The sequence below is a fragment of the Hylobates moloch genome, unplaced genomic scaffold (assembly GCF_009828535.3).
Source record: "Hylobates moloch isolate HMO894 unplaced genomic scaffold, HMol_V3 SCAFFOLD_10, whole genome shotgun sequence".
Lineage (NCBI taxonomy): Eukaryota > Metazoa > Chordata > Mammalia > Primates > Hylobatidae > Hylobates > Hylobates moloch.
In genome coordinates this window covers 49,164,299-49,180,586 of record NW_026652285.1, presented here as the reverse complement: position 1 = coordinate 49,180,586, position 16,288 = coordinate 49,164,299, and the positions used below count along the sequence as shown (strand labels likewise).

At 35.6% G+C, this 16,288-nt stretch overlaps 1 protein-coding gene across 3 annotated transcripts in view; it reads right to left on the bottom strand.

Annotated features, from left to right (window-relative positions):
- The window catches only part of PCSK5 (proprotein convertase subtilisin/kexin type 5), a 465,201-nt gene that overhangs the window by 235,671 nt on the left and 213,242 nt on the right, over window positions 1-16,288 (bottom strand). For all 3 annotated transcript variants that reach the window (XM_032164318.1, XM_032164319.2, XM_032164320.1), the window contains exon 9: window positions 15,042-15,142. In XM_032164318.1, coding sequence (XP_032020209.1) covers window positions 15,042-15,142 — 101 coding nt within the window. The remainder of the gene's footprint in view (window positions 1-15,041; window positions 15,143-16,288) is intronic.

Here is a 16,288-nt window from a genome sequence, read left to right as displayed (position 1 = left end):
ACCAGTGTTGTTGATCATCTAACCCTATTATCTGACCACAATGTAGTGAAAAAAAGGTCAATAATAAATCTCAATAGTGACAAAGTTTGTTTAACACTTAACAGTACTTTACTCAATTGTCGTTCTATCAAAGAGGAAGTGAAAAAAATATCATTAGAAAATCAGTCTATCAAAAGTGTGTTCAGAGATAAATTCACATCTTTAAAAAGTTTTACTAATATAAAAGGAAAGATAAATGAACCATGATTCAGCCAATAAGATTCATAAAAGAATGAAGAGGAAAACAGGAAAGAAATTTTAAAAACAAAGAAAAACAGAAAAAAAATTACTGATAAAGAAATCTCAAAACTGGACCTTTGAAAAACAGTAATAAAAAAATCTAACCAAGAAAATAAGAAGAAAACACTAATAAATTCTAAATATTAAGGCAGTCATAAAAACCAATACAAGAGATGTTTATAGTATTAGAAAATACTGGGATTACTTCTAAAAATGGCTTTGAGGGCAGATGGTTTCCTTCAAACATGCAAGAACTCTGATCCCAAGGGCCTCTGGAGAGAAAATACAAATTGCAAAATTCCATAATTTATTTTGTGAATTTAACATCATCTGATACCAAAAAGTTGCAGAGACAGGCCAGTTCCAAGGTCAAACCAACGTAGGTTAAAAGCTTGACTCTCCGTTTACTACCAATGTTACCTTATAGATGAGAATTACATGAAATATACCAAAAGTTACTTTAGAAAAATGCTATTTATCTGCTGTAGGTACACAACTAATGTTAGCTAGCTGCTGTTATAATAGCATAGAACACATATATATATACAAACACATTATGTAGTAAAAGAAAATCTCAGAAAAATAAACTCAAAGACATAAAATATGCTAAAATTAAACCAACAGCATATTAAATAACTAAATCTGATTGATAAATACAAGCAGGGAATAATATTAACAATGTATTATTCTAATAAATCATATCAACAAATCTAGTATGAGAAATTATATATTCATCTCAACAGATACGGAAACATCCAAATCTCATTCCTAATGATAATATAAAATCAAAAACGCTGCATAGGCATTATGAAGAACATCTAAAAGAAACACAAACATTGACAAAAAGTGAAACAGAAGGTAAAAAAGAAAAAAATAAACCAATAGAAAATCAGGATCTAAATGTGAACCCTTACTATCTCATAATATTTAACATTTTTTGAAGGGTTAATGTAATAGAAATAATATTGTGATGATATCAGCTTCCTTATTTTTAGTACTTTCCATACACCTAAGTTCACTTAATCCTAGCAACAATCCTGTGATTCTGAGTTATTGACCCAAATTTCAGATGAAAAAACTGCAACTAAACAAGGTTAAGAAATGTGACTTCCACTTTCTATCCAGGAAATAATAGTAGAGAGGCAGGATTGGAACTGAAGTTAGCTTGACTCCAAAATCTGAACTTATAATGACTAATCTGTACCGCTATCCAATAAGAACAAGGATGAAAAGTTATTAAAACATACACAAGTATTACTATCATCAGATGCTATGAATATATTCTGAAAAAAACAAACAAGAAAATCAGCTATAATATAACGTGAGTTAAAGGACCTAGAGGTAAGAAAAACATACAAAAATAATGGCTGTTATAGATAAGCAATAATCAGTTAAAGACATAATGGTAATAGCAAAACAAACAAATATTTGCTATTCCAAAAAATAAGTCTGAAAAACTATGAAACTAAGGAGAAGTCTGATACATTAATATGCCAATAAAAAGAAGATCTAAACAACGTAGAAAGATTTTCTTGATTGGGAAAACTTGTAAAGAAGCCAAGATTTACACAATTGTTATAAATTGCCACTGGGATTGTTTTTGGAACACAAAAGACTGGTCCTAAATTTTATCTGGGAAAATGAACAAATAAGAATGTTTAAGAAAATGTTTAAAATATGAAGTGATTCTGTAATGTTTAAAGATTTGGTAGAATGATAGAACAGAAAATGCTAAAGGAGACCTTCATAAATGCAACAACTTAAAAGAATACAAAACAAAATACTTTTGGAGGAGATAGATTACTTAACAAATGACACCGGGCAAATAGGATCCCTATAAAAACTCAATTTAGATCCTCATACTGGACAACAAAATAAACTCTAGTTGGTTAAACTTCAATGATTAAAAATAAAACAAGAAAACAGCATCGCATATTGTCACTGATTTATGGTATCTAAAAATCAAGACCAGTGAATTTATGGATATAGAAAGTAGAAGAATGGTTACCACAGGCTGGGAAGGGTGGTGATGGGGAGTGCTAGGGAGAGGTAGGAATGGTTAGGGGAGGTCAAAAATAATAGTTAGAAAGAATGAATAAGACCTACTAAATGATGGCACAGCAGAGTGACTATAGTCAATAATAACTTAATTGTATATTTAAAAATAACTAAAAGAGTAATTGGATTGTTTGTAACTTAAGGATAAATGCTTGTGTCATGGATATCCCATTCTCCATGATGTGATCATTACACATTTCATGCCTGTATCAAAGCACCTCATGGACCCCATAAATATATACACATACTATGTACATACAAAAATATTAAAAATTAAAAACTCAAAAAAGAAGAAAACACTACATGAAAATGTCAGTCATTAATTAATAAATTCTGACATAGGAAAGAGCTTCCCAGCCTGAGGCTTTTTAATCTGGGGTCCATGAATTCCTTGCCACATGTAAATCTGGACTCATTTAGGGTAAAACATACATAGCTTCATCAACATATGTAAAATTCTCTAGGAGGTACAAAAAGATCAGGTATGCCTATATAAATGAAGATTTCATAAAGGACACATATATTTGACTAAATAATACTTTTAAAATAAATTTAAAAATTCTCTATTTCAAAACAATATAAACAATACTTAAAAACAAATGAAAAATTAAAAAAAAATTTGCTATAACTATGGCCAAAAGGTAATATGTTGAGTATATGCAGGTAAGACAAATATGAACATGAAAGAGTATTAGGTGATTAGTAGAGGATTCAAAGCATTATTATCTTTTTGAGTGACTTTGAAACACACTTTTGAAATTCAATTTGAATACTAGTCCTTACAATTCAAAAATGTTTCAGCATCTAATTTCCAACAACTGAATGGAGACAGCACCCACAAAAACCTGAAACCTTCTTTAATCTAATCTTGCTTGATTGCAGGTTAGAAAAAACATTATTTGGTTAAAAAAAAGGTTGGTTTAAAAAAACAAATGGGAAGGGAACAACAAAATGAATTATTATGTCTATTTTAGAAACTCCTGGTTTAGTGTATCAATTCCTAGCAGTCTTTCTAATTATTAGACATCATCGAAAGGAACAAAAAAATATTTTAAAAATTACACCACACACACACACACACACACACACACACACACACACACACTTACACATACACAGGAAAAGATCAACAAAGACTAACAGAAATCTATTACAAAAATGTTGTAATCTGAAAGGAAAGCAAAATGCAGATTAAAAACCAAGTATGCAATATTTTTTATAGTAAACATGATGCAGATATTAAGAATATTTGGAACTAGCATCATAGCATTAGGAGTTATACTAAAAGCTTAAAACATGCTTAAACTTTGCTGTGTAGGGAGACATTTGATTTATATGTTTGCATGATTTATATATGTATTTTGTAAAATGTGTTATTTTGATGATAATATAATTTAAACTTATATTAATTAATTTGAAGATATTATCAAAATAATACATCATATAAATAAACACCTAAATTTTAAAAATGGTTCTATTGCTAATAATAGATTATAATAGTCATGGGATTGCTCTTCCTGGTATCTGTCAGTATTAAATAAATACTTATTTGCTTCTAAGATATTAGTGGCAAATGAAATCAGTAGAATGCTTGCAAGCACACTGTGATGGAAAAGGCTCTCAATCTTTTGGATTTCAAAGACTGGAACATTATTTTTCAACTTGGGAATCAATGTGAGATTCATCACTTTCATTGCTAAGTAAGGATAGCATCATTTCATACAAGTAAGAAAATGTTATGCAAAAACAGTATATGTAATCAGAATGAGTCACTTCAAAATTACTTTTTTAAAATTAAAAAATATACATTTGTTTTAAAAATAACCTACATTGCCATTGTTATTCATCTTTGCCTTGTGACCCCTGAACACTCTCACTGAATAGCATCTCTACAGACCAGATGGTTTCTGGGCAACCTCCAACTGATAACAATGGCTTTATATTCCAGGTATGGGATCCCAAATGCTTGAGAATTTTAGCACAATGAAAATTATAAAATTGCATACATCTGCTATGGAAAATGAGCCTATCAGATGTCAATTCCAATGGCACCTAAATTCAGAGCAACGAATAAAAATTCAGCATGACTAATACGATCACTCCTGTATCATACTCTCTCCAGGAAGCTCGCTACGACATTCTTTCAAGTTGTTCGTAAAGGTTTCCAATAGCTAAATGACAAGCAGACTCTGCTGAGAGCCCTTGAGAGACCTCACCTCCCTATTTTAAATCTCACTAGAATTCTCTTCCTTCATACCAACATTCCCTGGTTGTATACCAAGTTTTTCAAATAAATTCGAGTGCTCACTGAAGACCACATAACTGCATTCTTGCTGACTAGACGAACAATTTTAATCTGTGAAGTGATGCCAGTTTTCAACCTGTTTTCAATCATATACAGGCAGGTTTCTAAATTCATTATAGGAATATAAAAATTATGGATTATTCAGGTATTCCTCTTTATCATTTGGTCTTCTATTAAGGCTTGGTTGTGATTGCAAGCTCTATTAGATGAAAAAGGTAAGACGTGCTTAACGTTGCAAGAAAGCAATAACTCAGTAAAAACTCACAAAAACCAAGTGTAAGTTGAATCACTTTTATGACTTCAGTTGCAGCAAAAACGCTGTCATCTCCTTGATGGCCTTGCCACTTCTTTTCCTTATTTGCCATTATTCATCCTTTCCTACCCTTACCCTACCATCAATCCCTCTAGCACAATATAATGCTTTGTTTTATTTTTTCCTTCATGCCAGATATAATTATCTTTAACCTCTGCCTCCCTTGACTGAAATGTAGGCTCTATTGGAGCCAAGTTCAAGGCCTCGCACACATTTGTGCTCAGCTTACTTGACTGTTCCTGGCAGCTCTGGCAAGGACCATGCATGTTTTGTTCATAGATGTATTCTAGTTCTTAGCACAGTGCCAGGCACATACCGAACTAGCTAAACATTGCAACTATGGCTTGTAAGATGTATTACAGGTCCAGAAATGTGAAAAAAAGTTTGTTTCAAAATAAAGAAATTACGGTAACAAGCATGACTCAATAAATATTTCCTGAATGAATCAATCAAGATTTAGAGTTTAAACTTGTTGGCACAATATCTCGCTAACTACAGATACCTGAATAGATACCTATCCATACTTTTGAATAACTGTAGGGAAAGTTCCTTCTCTCCATTTACTCATTCATTCCCTTTACAGTTTATAGCGCCCAGTTGTAATTAACCATGTCCCATTACGGTACTTAACAAAGAAAAGTGATGTGGTAGAATGGTGGGTTCTGGTGTCACATTACCTTGAATTCATCTTCCACACCTATCACCTGTGTGAATTCCTAACCCTCATTTTCCACATAGGAAATATGGTGATAATGCCTACCTTAGAACACTTCTTTGAGGATAAAATGAGATTACCAATATAAACACTCAGCTCAGTATTTGGCATAAAGCAAGCATTCAATGAAGGCTGACTGCTGTTTTTTTCCACCATTTTCTCTCTTAATTTTATCTTTTTGCACTATGCAACATCTCCACACTCAAGGGGGGCCGATGGCAAGTAGAATCTTTTGGGTCACAAACAGGATGTCACTGTCTGATGTACTACAGTCTTTACTGGTAGGGATGATACTACCAGGCATCACAGACTTATTGCTTTTTCTGTGATATGCAAACAACATAAACTTTTACTTCATCTTAGTCACACATATGGTGGTTGGTTACTCAATAAGGTTCAGAATTATGAATAGAGAAATGAAAACTTAATCTAAGATGGTAAGAAATAATGCAATCTTATAAACATACAATGTCTTTCTTTTTGTGTTGGATGTTCTATTCCAGGTATTACAGTTTATTTCACCATGAATGTGCTGCTTGGAGCTTTCAACACATCAGATGTCATAATCAACTTGTGATGTCAGGATGAATAAAATCTTACAAGTTAGTAAAATGACATGCTTTCAATCTGTCATTTTTATTTTCCTTATTTACTTTTCTCTCCTATTGATGGCAAAATGCATTATGATTATAAATTTTTAAACAGAGGAAAAAAAGAATGCTGGAATCAGTTAACACAAAAACTAGATTCCAGTGTCACTAGGAACAATTCGGCTCTTCTGAGCAAATGACACCAAACAATTTTAACTTTTATATGACAAACATGTCCTGGAAGTAAAAAAGTATAGGGCAAGACAATGTAGGCATAGGCTAGATGAATTCAAAACTCAGCCCAAGAAAACTTGGCATATAAACAGATTAAGTTTGAACTATGTTTCAATATAGAGTAGAGGAATATAATCTGAGAATTTTCAAATACAAAAACAGCAATATTTGATGAAGCCATCCAATGATATATTATGCAACGAGTCTTTTAATACGCTTTGACTAAAGTGATTAAGTAGCAGGCTATGATGGGAAACTAATGGACCCTAAAAAAGTCATCTTCTCTTTTTCTTAGCAAGAAAAATCATATTTGATGGTATTTGGGGTGTTACCATAGGCACTATCAGAACAAAAATTTCCTGGCATTGAGTAAAATCCACAAACCCTCAAGAGACTAAATTTAATACTAAATTTCACATATTTCTTGTAAACTCACTAATACATCAGTGGAGTTTCTAAGCAATCTTATCAGGTAACTGCATAAAGGTTAATTTGCTAACACTCTGTTTAAATTAAAAAACACAGAAGCAGATGAGCAATTTATAATGTAAATAATATTCTCTGTTTTCTTTTGCTTTTTTAAAATGGGAACTGTCTCAGTCATTTACAGCAATCATGATCTCCGGGTAGGCACTTTTTGCAGATTAATTAACTGATGGGGAGGCTGGTGTACCCAAGGACTGTCAATAATTGCCAGAGAAATTTGCTACAGGTCTTGTTGCAAAATCTGTAGGCCCAGAGACTTTCTTGTACAACTGAATTTTTAGGCAGCTTCTAATCCCCAGAATCCCATGGGAAGAATAAAGGGTATCTATTTCCATAGACGATACCACAATTTACCTGAGTTTAGCAAAGAAACTAGATCTTTATTTTTTTGCTTCTCCAAAAGGCACATATGTAATTCATTACCTGTTGGCTATACCTACAAAATATACATCAAATCTACCCACTTCTCTCTGTCCCCATTCCCATCACCTTGACCAGGCTACCCTAATCTCTCCTGCACTACTACACTGGCTTCCCAAATGGTTTACTTGCCTTGCTCCTGCACAAACTGGATATTCATAACATGAGACATTTCCAACATTTGACACTTGAAAATGATACTTGATCAGCTATACAAGGAAAAGGTCTGGTGATTGCAACAGGACTGACAACTATTCTTTGGAAAAAGCAATCTGTATTATTATAGTAAGAATAAAATGTTTTTAGTGACTAATACATTTTTCAAAATATAGCTAAGGAAAAAGAGACAGGTAACAGTCTCCTAAGAACTTTTCTGTCTTCAGTTCAGTTTCTGAGCAACTCAACTATCCAACATGTTTCTTAGTTTTCTCATCTAGGGAAGGAGTTGGAACACACTGGCTACATTTCAAGATAATCCAAGGTGAATGAGCCTGTTGACCAGGGCTTTTCCAGTCATAATAGACACCTCTGGAAGCTGTAGTTTTTGAAACCATTAGTTAAGGTACAAAGTTGAGTCCAGGAAAAGTTGGCTTCTACATAATTTGAACTTGAGAAGGACTAGAGGACAGAGTGTATTGTCTGTGTGTATGTAGACATAACAAAGCTATTTTCATGCACAGTCCTGGCAGAAGGCCCGTGATAACTGCTCTTTGGGTCTGGTTACAATTATTTCACTATAGGGAATAGTTCAGGACAGTACATCCCTTCTCTGTCCGCTAGGCCTCAAGTCGAAATGTGCATTGTTTTTACCTTATAAATCTTTTCGGCTCTCCTCCCTGGTTTTCTTTTTAATTCTCTTCACCCTCTTCAGGCTGTATACCCCAGGCATTCCATACCAGAAATCTCAGCAAAATTTTAAGCCCAACATACAACACTCCAATACACAAAAAACTCTAAGAGTGTGTGAAAGGAAGGGTGTGTGGAATACCTGCTTCTTTACCCTTGTAATTGTGTGGAATCAGGGCACATATGCTTGTATTTCTCTCTGTGCAAGTACTTTCTAAGTTCTAATTGAAATAAATAAAACTCTCTTAAAAGGAAAAGCTTGGTATGCCCTTTGCAATTTTACCTCAATAAGCAAATACACTTGTGCTCCCTGCCCACTGCAGCATCTCATAGAGCTGAATATGGTCCTTGGGAAAATTTTTAATGAGACATTTTATACTAAAATGTGTTTTTAATTTAAAAAATACACAGATGATAAGACTAGTTTACAGGATATCAGTACTAAGATGCTAACCCCAATATTAAGAAATCTTTATGTCTATCCTTCTTATGTGGCCTCCTCTAATATTGCTCAGTTCTAGAAATATGAAGCACCCCTCAGCCCAGTGAGTACTTTAACTGAGAGCTGGCTTGTTCAAAACTCCAGAACCCCTTCTCGACTGTCCTACATATTAACTTCTCACAATCACTGTATCCCAAATATTTTGGTCATTTCCCTACAATTTTCCAACGCTGGAAACATGCAGGTAAGACAGATTATAATGAAAGGTGAAGCAAAGACATAGAGTGGTGGATTCATTTGAATTACGTAAGATTTATATAGACGGACTTTTTAGGTTTAGAAGAAATGCTGATGGTCAGTTTAATTTCCTGAGAAAATTTTCAGGATGTATTTGTGAAATCAACAGCATATGGTGTGAATCATCCTTTGGCTCAATACTTCTTTAACTTTTCACACTTTGACCTTACCATGTCTCGAATGATCCCTTCCTCCAAAGATAAAAGGTAGAGGGGCTTCCCTTGGAAGGTGAGAGAGGGAATAACATCATGTCTTTATTTTAGCCAGGTGAAGTTCACTTCTAGTGAATGATAAACCAACAGGATGAGAGACGAGTTGAGGCAGTATGGGAGAAAGAAGTCACGAATGAGTATCAACTAAAGGATTTGGAAGGCAAAAGTAATTAATTGAGCAATTCTTTAACTTCTCTAGGACTCAGTTCCATTGTACAAAAAGTAAGATTGGACTAGATGAATTAGTTTAATATTTGTTGAGAATGGACCTTGTTCAAAACATTATGCTTAGGTGTCATGGAGGATACAAATTTCTATGGAACCAATGTTACAATTTGAGTCATTAAAGCTGGGCATTTCTATTTTCATCCAAGTCCTGCACCCTCTACAACCTTTCTCCCAGAAGGATTTCATTGACTTCCTTAAAAAATTTGCATGTATCTGTCAGTATACATTTGCTTCCCTAATGAGAATATAAAATCCCCTAAAAGCAAGTGATATATAATATTTTATACATATTTGAATTACGCCCTGAGTAACTTAGTGCCTAGTATGATGCTTTTTTTGTAATGTTCAATATATTTGTTATATACACATAAATAGAGGTAAGACATAATCCTTATTCTCAAGGAATTTAAATTTAATTTGCAATAGGAGGGAAAAGATAAGTAATAAGGAGAAAGTAGATGAGCCTACCTAGAAACATGTGAATGTGTATATGTATGTGTATATATAAGATACCAGAGGGAGCTAATGTTCAATATGCACCAGGAGTATTTCTACTGTAGAAGAGCAGCTGTTATTTTAATTTATTTTCTAAATTTAGATCTAGATATATTGGGTTTTCTCACAGTAAGGTATTCTTGTGGCCTCTGAGATATGAAATGTAAGAAAAAGGCTTTGGGGTCATTTAAAGCAAGAATTTGTAGGAGATTCTTTATACCAATGCCCTTTAGGAAGTTTTAGATAATTTCAGAAGTTTCAACCTGACTCAGTCCCCTTTATTTACCATTCACTGTATAGTGTAACATTTCTTGATTACTGAACATATATTCTTCAATTTTCCAATGAAAGACCCTTTGCAATTAGAAGCAGAAAGGTTTCTTTGATGAACTTTTGTATTTTCTGAGTTGATGCTGATATTTTTACATATGAAATATTCCACTAAAATAAGCTTTTCTTTGCTAATAATTGCAGATGGGTGAAGAAAACTTTCAGTACAACTTATTATTCTGAGCACTCTGTACATTCATGAATGTTAGTTATTTTGACTTTATTTTATAAACCATTTTATACAAAACATCATTTAACAGCAAGCTCTTTTATTTTTTCCCAATAGGTCTATAGCACTAGGAACATACACTAGGACCTAGATGCAAAACACAAACATAAGGTGTTCTGCCAGGTTGCTAAGCTAAAAGCAGTACAGCCATCTTTCATTTTGGTTTTTCACTTAATAAACCTGCTTCCTTGCATATTCATTTTATTTGAATTTTTTGAGTTAGGCTATGTAAAAAGACATCATTTTAAGCAGCAATAGCCCAAATGATATCCTATAATCACTGATTACATGTTCCCTATTTATTTAGCTGAAACACCAGAAAGTTACAAAAAAAAAAAAAAAATCCGCACACAAAAAAATCGTACTATCAAACATCCTGAACCAATAAAAATGTTCTGAGGGTACCACAACACAAAAAGTTTTTTCTCTCCTCTCTTTTAAGATTAAAGTATTTTTTCTTATTCTGAAATTGTCCATAATTTTTAGAAGCAACTTTGAGAACAAGGAGGAAATCTCCCACTTTAGCAGAAAGGCAAGACTCATGATGAGACTGTCAAAGGTGGCTGTAGAGCTTAACACAACCCAAACCAAAGAGGCTCCAACCCAGGAAAAAAAGGTAAAGGAGAAAGATTTTCAGAGAAACTGAGAATTCTTCTAGTCTTGGGAGCAGAACAATTTCATTCAAGTATCTGCAAGCATATAGAGTAGAATTTGTTACAACACATATTCTCTCACATCCTGTAGAAAAAGGATGGCCTGAGATTCGTACTAGCTGTTACAGCAAAGTTATTTCTTTTTTCTTTTCTTTTCTTTACTTTTTTTTTGTTTTGAGACAGAGACTTGCTCTGTCCCCCAGACTGGGGTATAGCAGCATGATCTCAGTTCAGTGCAACCTCTGCCTCCTGGGTTCAAGCAATTCTTTTGCCTCAACTTCTTAAGTAGCTGGGACTATGGGCGCGTGCTACCATGCCTGGCTAATTTTTATATGTTTAGTAGAGATGAGTTTTGCCAAGTCGGCCAGGCTGGTCTCAAACTCCTGACCTCAAGTGATCCTCCCACCTCAGTCTCCCACATTGCTGGGATTACAGGCGTGAGCCACTGCTCCTGGCCATAGCAAAGTTATTTCATGATCAAACTTGTTATGTTTGGAAGAGAGATCTGGATACTTTAAGTTTATCTGTTTCTATGTTTTGTATTTCATTCCACTTCTTTTTCTTTCTCCCCCACAACGTTTTGTTTGACATAAGGTCTCATTCTCTTGCCTGGGCTGGAGTGCAATGGTGTGATCATAGCTCACTGCAGCCTTGAACTCCTGGGCTCCAGGGATCCTCCTGCCTCAGCCTCCTGAGTAGCTAGGACTACCGGATGTATTTGTTTTCTTTTCCTTAGTTTCCTGGGAAGGTTTTCGAATGGCAAAGAGGCCAATGGTAGAAGCAGCATCACAGAAGGAACCACAGTCCTACCCATGCAGGCAGACATCTGGAATGTAAGGAAAGGAGGCTGGGGAAAAGCTCAGGACCTAGTTTTCTCTAATGTTCCTATGACTGAGTAAATACAGTAATCTAGTGATATTCAGAGAAACAGTACATTTCTCCTGATAGTACAGGGATAGCTAGGACATGCAGTCAAATAGGGACTGGCAGACTCTTGCAGCTTTTCATTCAAAGGCTCAACGTATCCAGTTACTGAATGAACCCTGGCAGGCCATGCATACCCAGCAAGTAGGGCAGTGTCCTGAGTCATAACTCTGCCTAGAGCTGTGGCTTTCTCTCCTCTCTTCTTAAAAGAGCGTATCTTGTTGATCTTGCTCCTCAACTTGTGTTAGTAAAGGCTGAATATCAAAATACCAAGGTTCAAGTGCTGTTGAGAAGTAATAGTGTAAGAGGAGACTGCAAGAGGTGGGGCTGGGTAAATGAGTGAGGCACATATACAAGGATTAAGTTTAGCTTTAGAGCAACTGCAGCCTTAATGCACTGTTATCGGAGCTCCTCTCTTCAATTTCTTAGTTTTAGATATGTTTCACATTAAGCTGGAGGCCCAATGCTTATTGATGCTAATTTAACATCAATATCTGACCCACCCTTTTAGTACTCAGACCTCTTTCCCGTGATTTTCAGCTTCATTTTACAGGCAAAGATTGGCAAGTACAACAAACCAATGGAGTTACCAAAAAAGGTTTGTTCTTTCTCAGTTTATCAGATAGTTTACCATCCATTTTGGCCCCACAATTGGAGTGGACTGTTAACATCTTAAAACACAGTGCATTTTCCAGGTAGCCTGTATCTTAGGAACTTCCTTCTACTCATCACAGTTTTGTCAAAAATATATCTTTAAAAATGCTCAAAACGCAAAAGAGAAAACAAAAACACCAATTATAGTCTTCCAATGTGTTATGCAGTCCAAAGTGACCTTATCTCAGGTTATTTGAGGCATAAAGCAAGATTTTTGCATTTCAGCTTAAATCGTGATAAAAAGAACTGGGTTTTAAAAAAATAATAGTGTTATAGTAGTATCTCAAAGAACTGAGTATCACCTAATTCTATGAAGCAATAGTTACAGTATCAGGTTGCCAAGTTTTAGTTTGAGATAGCCTTTGAGGGGGAGCATGGTAGAGGAATTCCTAATGTTTTTTTCTTTTAATATTTTGTGGACAGAAACATATTCCAGAGAAACAACCTAGAATTTCAGAATAAAAACAATATATTTTTCAAAAATCCTGGGTAGAGTTCACCAAATTAAAAACGCAGACACTTAATTGAGACTTCTGCTGCCAGAACACTTTAGTGAAAAGTTGTAAAGTGAGAATTTAATAGGATAAGTGCCAGTTCCTTGCTAAACCCAAACTTTTAACACCTTAAAAGATGTAATATGTTGAAAATGACTTCATATTTAACCTCATCAAAAAGAAAGAAATCCAAATGTTCATGGGGGCTTGGGTATCTCTCAATGTCAAGGCTTGGGCAAGAGGCCACCCAGAGACAGGGCACCACATCCAGAGCCCATCCCCCAGTTTCAGTCCAACACATGACTTAGCAATTTGCTGTATCCACGTTATATTCAGGTCCAGCTGCTTCAACATAGGCTCTCCGTCTTATAGAGGGGCAGCTGTGAATGCTGGGAAACTACCTGTGTCCTAAGAATGAACTAGCACGATTCTTTTTTTTCTTTTTTGAGGTGGAGTCTCGCTCTGTCACCAGGCTGGAGTGCAGTGGTGCGATCTTGGCTCACTGCAACCTCTGCCTACCGGGTTCAAGCGATTCCCCTGCCTCAGCCTCCCCAGTAGCTGGGACTACAGGCACCCACCACCATGCCCAACTAATTTTTGTATTTTTAGAAGAGACGGGGTTTCACCATGTTGGCCAGGATAGTCTCGATCTCTTGACCTCGTGATCCATCCACCTCGGCCTCCCAAAGTGCTGGGATTACAGGCATGAGCCACCGCGCCCAGCCACACGGTTCTTATTGTAATCCCTGAGCCTCTTCATTATCCTTGTATTCCTTCTCTGTCACTGGCTATTGCTCTACTTCAGGATGCAGCTAGATGAATGCGCCTTTCCCTTCCTCCCTAGGGCAGAGGTGCAAGGCTATTTTTAGAAAACCGCTTATATCATTAGTTCAGTTCCTTTTTCTTATGATCCTCCTGCAGGGAGAGCCTCAGAGAACAGGCCTTCAATCCCTATTCTAAAATTGGACAAGACATGTTTGGAATTCAAAATTTTTTCAGAGATGATGCCCATAACATACATGACACAAAATCTCCAGCGGGGTCTGAGCCAGCACTTCACAATCAAATATATGAATATTTCACAATAAATGTTACAAATAATACTGTAAATAGCCTCAAATGAGTTTATGGCAAACTTTGCCAAAAAATGAATTCTAGTGTTAAATTTGCAAGATGCCAGTTTTCCTGGCATTTAGGATTTTAAGACTGAGGACAAGAGATTTTGGATCTGTGTTATTAGGTTTTCAAAAAGTTAAGACAAATTAACCTATTTGTTCTTAGAGAAAAAAGAGATAAGGACCTATTTACAAATAGTCTAAAGGGGTCTTTCACAGTAATCTTTTTAACATAGAATTTGACTATACTGAATAGGATTTGATATAAGTGGGTCGTCCTCGTCTCTGCCATATTCTATTCTGCAGAGCCAGTCTGTGACTGTGCTATTGTCGTGGAATCGGAGCTGCCTAGTCATGCTTCAGAGAAAGAGACCAGAAATGGGCAGACCTAACCTCTCTGGGACGCTCAGGAACATTCCCAGACTAGAATAAAAACCTCAACAAGGCAAGAGAGTTGGAGCCAACTGGCATGCATGTGCTATGACTCCATAATAAAGTAATTACACAGTTTGATTTTTTAAGCATGTAAAACCAAAAACCTTATCTTCTTCTTAATATAGGGGAATTTTTTTTAAAAGCCCAAACTTCTGAAGTTTTAAAGGTGGGATTGGGAAGATTATATTCTAGGTTGTCATGCTAGGGGCCATATACAAGGGAAGGGGTATGTTTTCTCTGAAATCAGGGGTTGTCACCATTGAAGACATATAGAGATCAAGGCTTACTTGGCTTCCAGGGCCAGTGCAATGATGCCTGCAGCCATGGGGGCTGAGGCTGACGTCCCAGTGTGGTTGTCCGTGCAACGCTGCCTCAGATCTGTAGTGATCTGGAAAACAAAGTGAAAAGTTTAGATCTCTGAGGCCAATGTGAGTCACCTGCAAGTAGAAAGAAATATACTCATAAAAATAGAATGGGGGTATATGTTAAATACTTGTTTTAAATTCCTTGTTCCTACACGCCTGTAAATCACATCACTTCCAGAGAATTGCCTGTGTAGATCAATTCTGAAAAGGGAAGGGTTTGGAAACTGAACTCCATTTCTGTTAAAACCAGGGTGAGCCTATGGATGAAAACATAAAGATTGTGCAAATACCTCCTCAAATTCTGCTCTGTAAGCATCTTGCTTGCTTCTCCCTAGTGCCAGTTCTGGTTAAAATTGAAGTTCTTTCCTTGCCTCAACATTTTAAAATAATCAAACACAATGTATCAAATCCAGACACTGAAGCAGGCATTGGCAACATACAGAATAAAAGTACACAGTCCCTGCAGCCCAGAACTGTTACCTTGGGGAACCACAGATTTCAAGCCAAAAGTATGCTCTGTCATAGAAAGAACTTTTTGGTTGTGGACCTGTTTCTAGAATCAATAGAAATGTTGCATGGATGAACTAAGACTTCCTCAAAGATATAACATAGATACTAAAAATAAGGCTGAAGCCAGTGTACTTGATATGCAATTACAGCACTAAGTGTAAGCTTGTATATTAGAGAAAATTAGTTATTTCTCCATTTTATTTTTTAATCAAAATGTGAGAACTAAGTCATTTTTATCCTCTTGGCTTAAATTCAGTTCACTTCAGCTGTGACGGAATAATATTACCATCCAGCAAAGGCAATGTTTCTCAACCTTTGTTTCATTATTTTCTCACTATGGAAAAAAATACATTAAATTTAAATTCTCCTTAAATACTATGGAATAAGATTCTGGAAACCACTATAATAGCTCTAAGATTGTTTAAATCCTCCCTCTTGGACAAGAATCCATTTTTTGCCCTCTTTGGGACAGTATCACCTCTGGGGGAGTATAGAAGTCTGTGAGAGGAGTTAGCGGTCTCATTGAAGTTATTGGAAGGCTATTAGTAAATCTGTCTTTCGCATCAAGGCCAGTATATTACCATATATTACAGATAAGAAAACGGTCATGAAAGGTCCCAGAAAGGTGAAGGGGGATCCAGGCAGCTGAAAACAGAGGC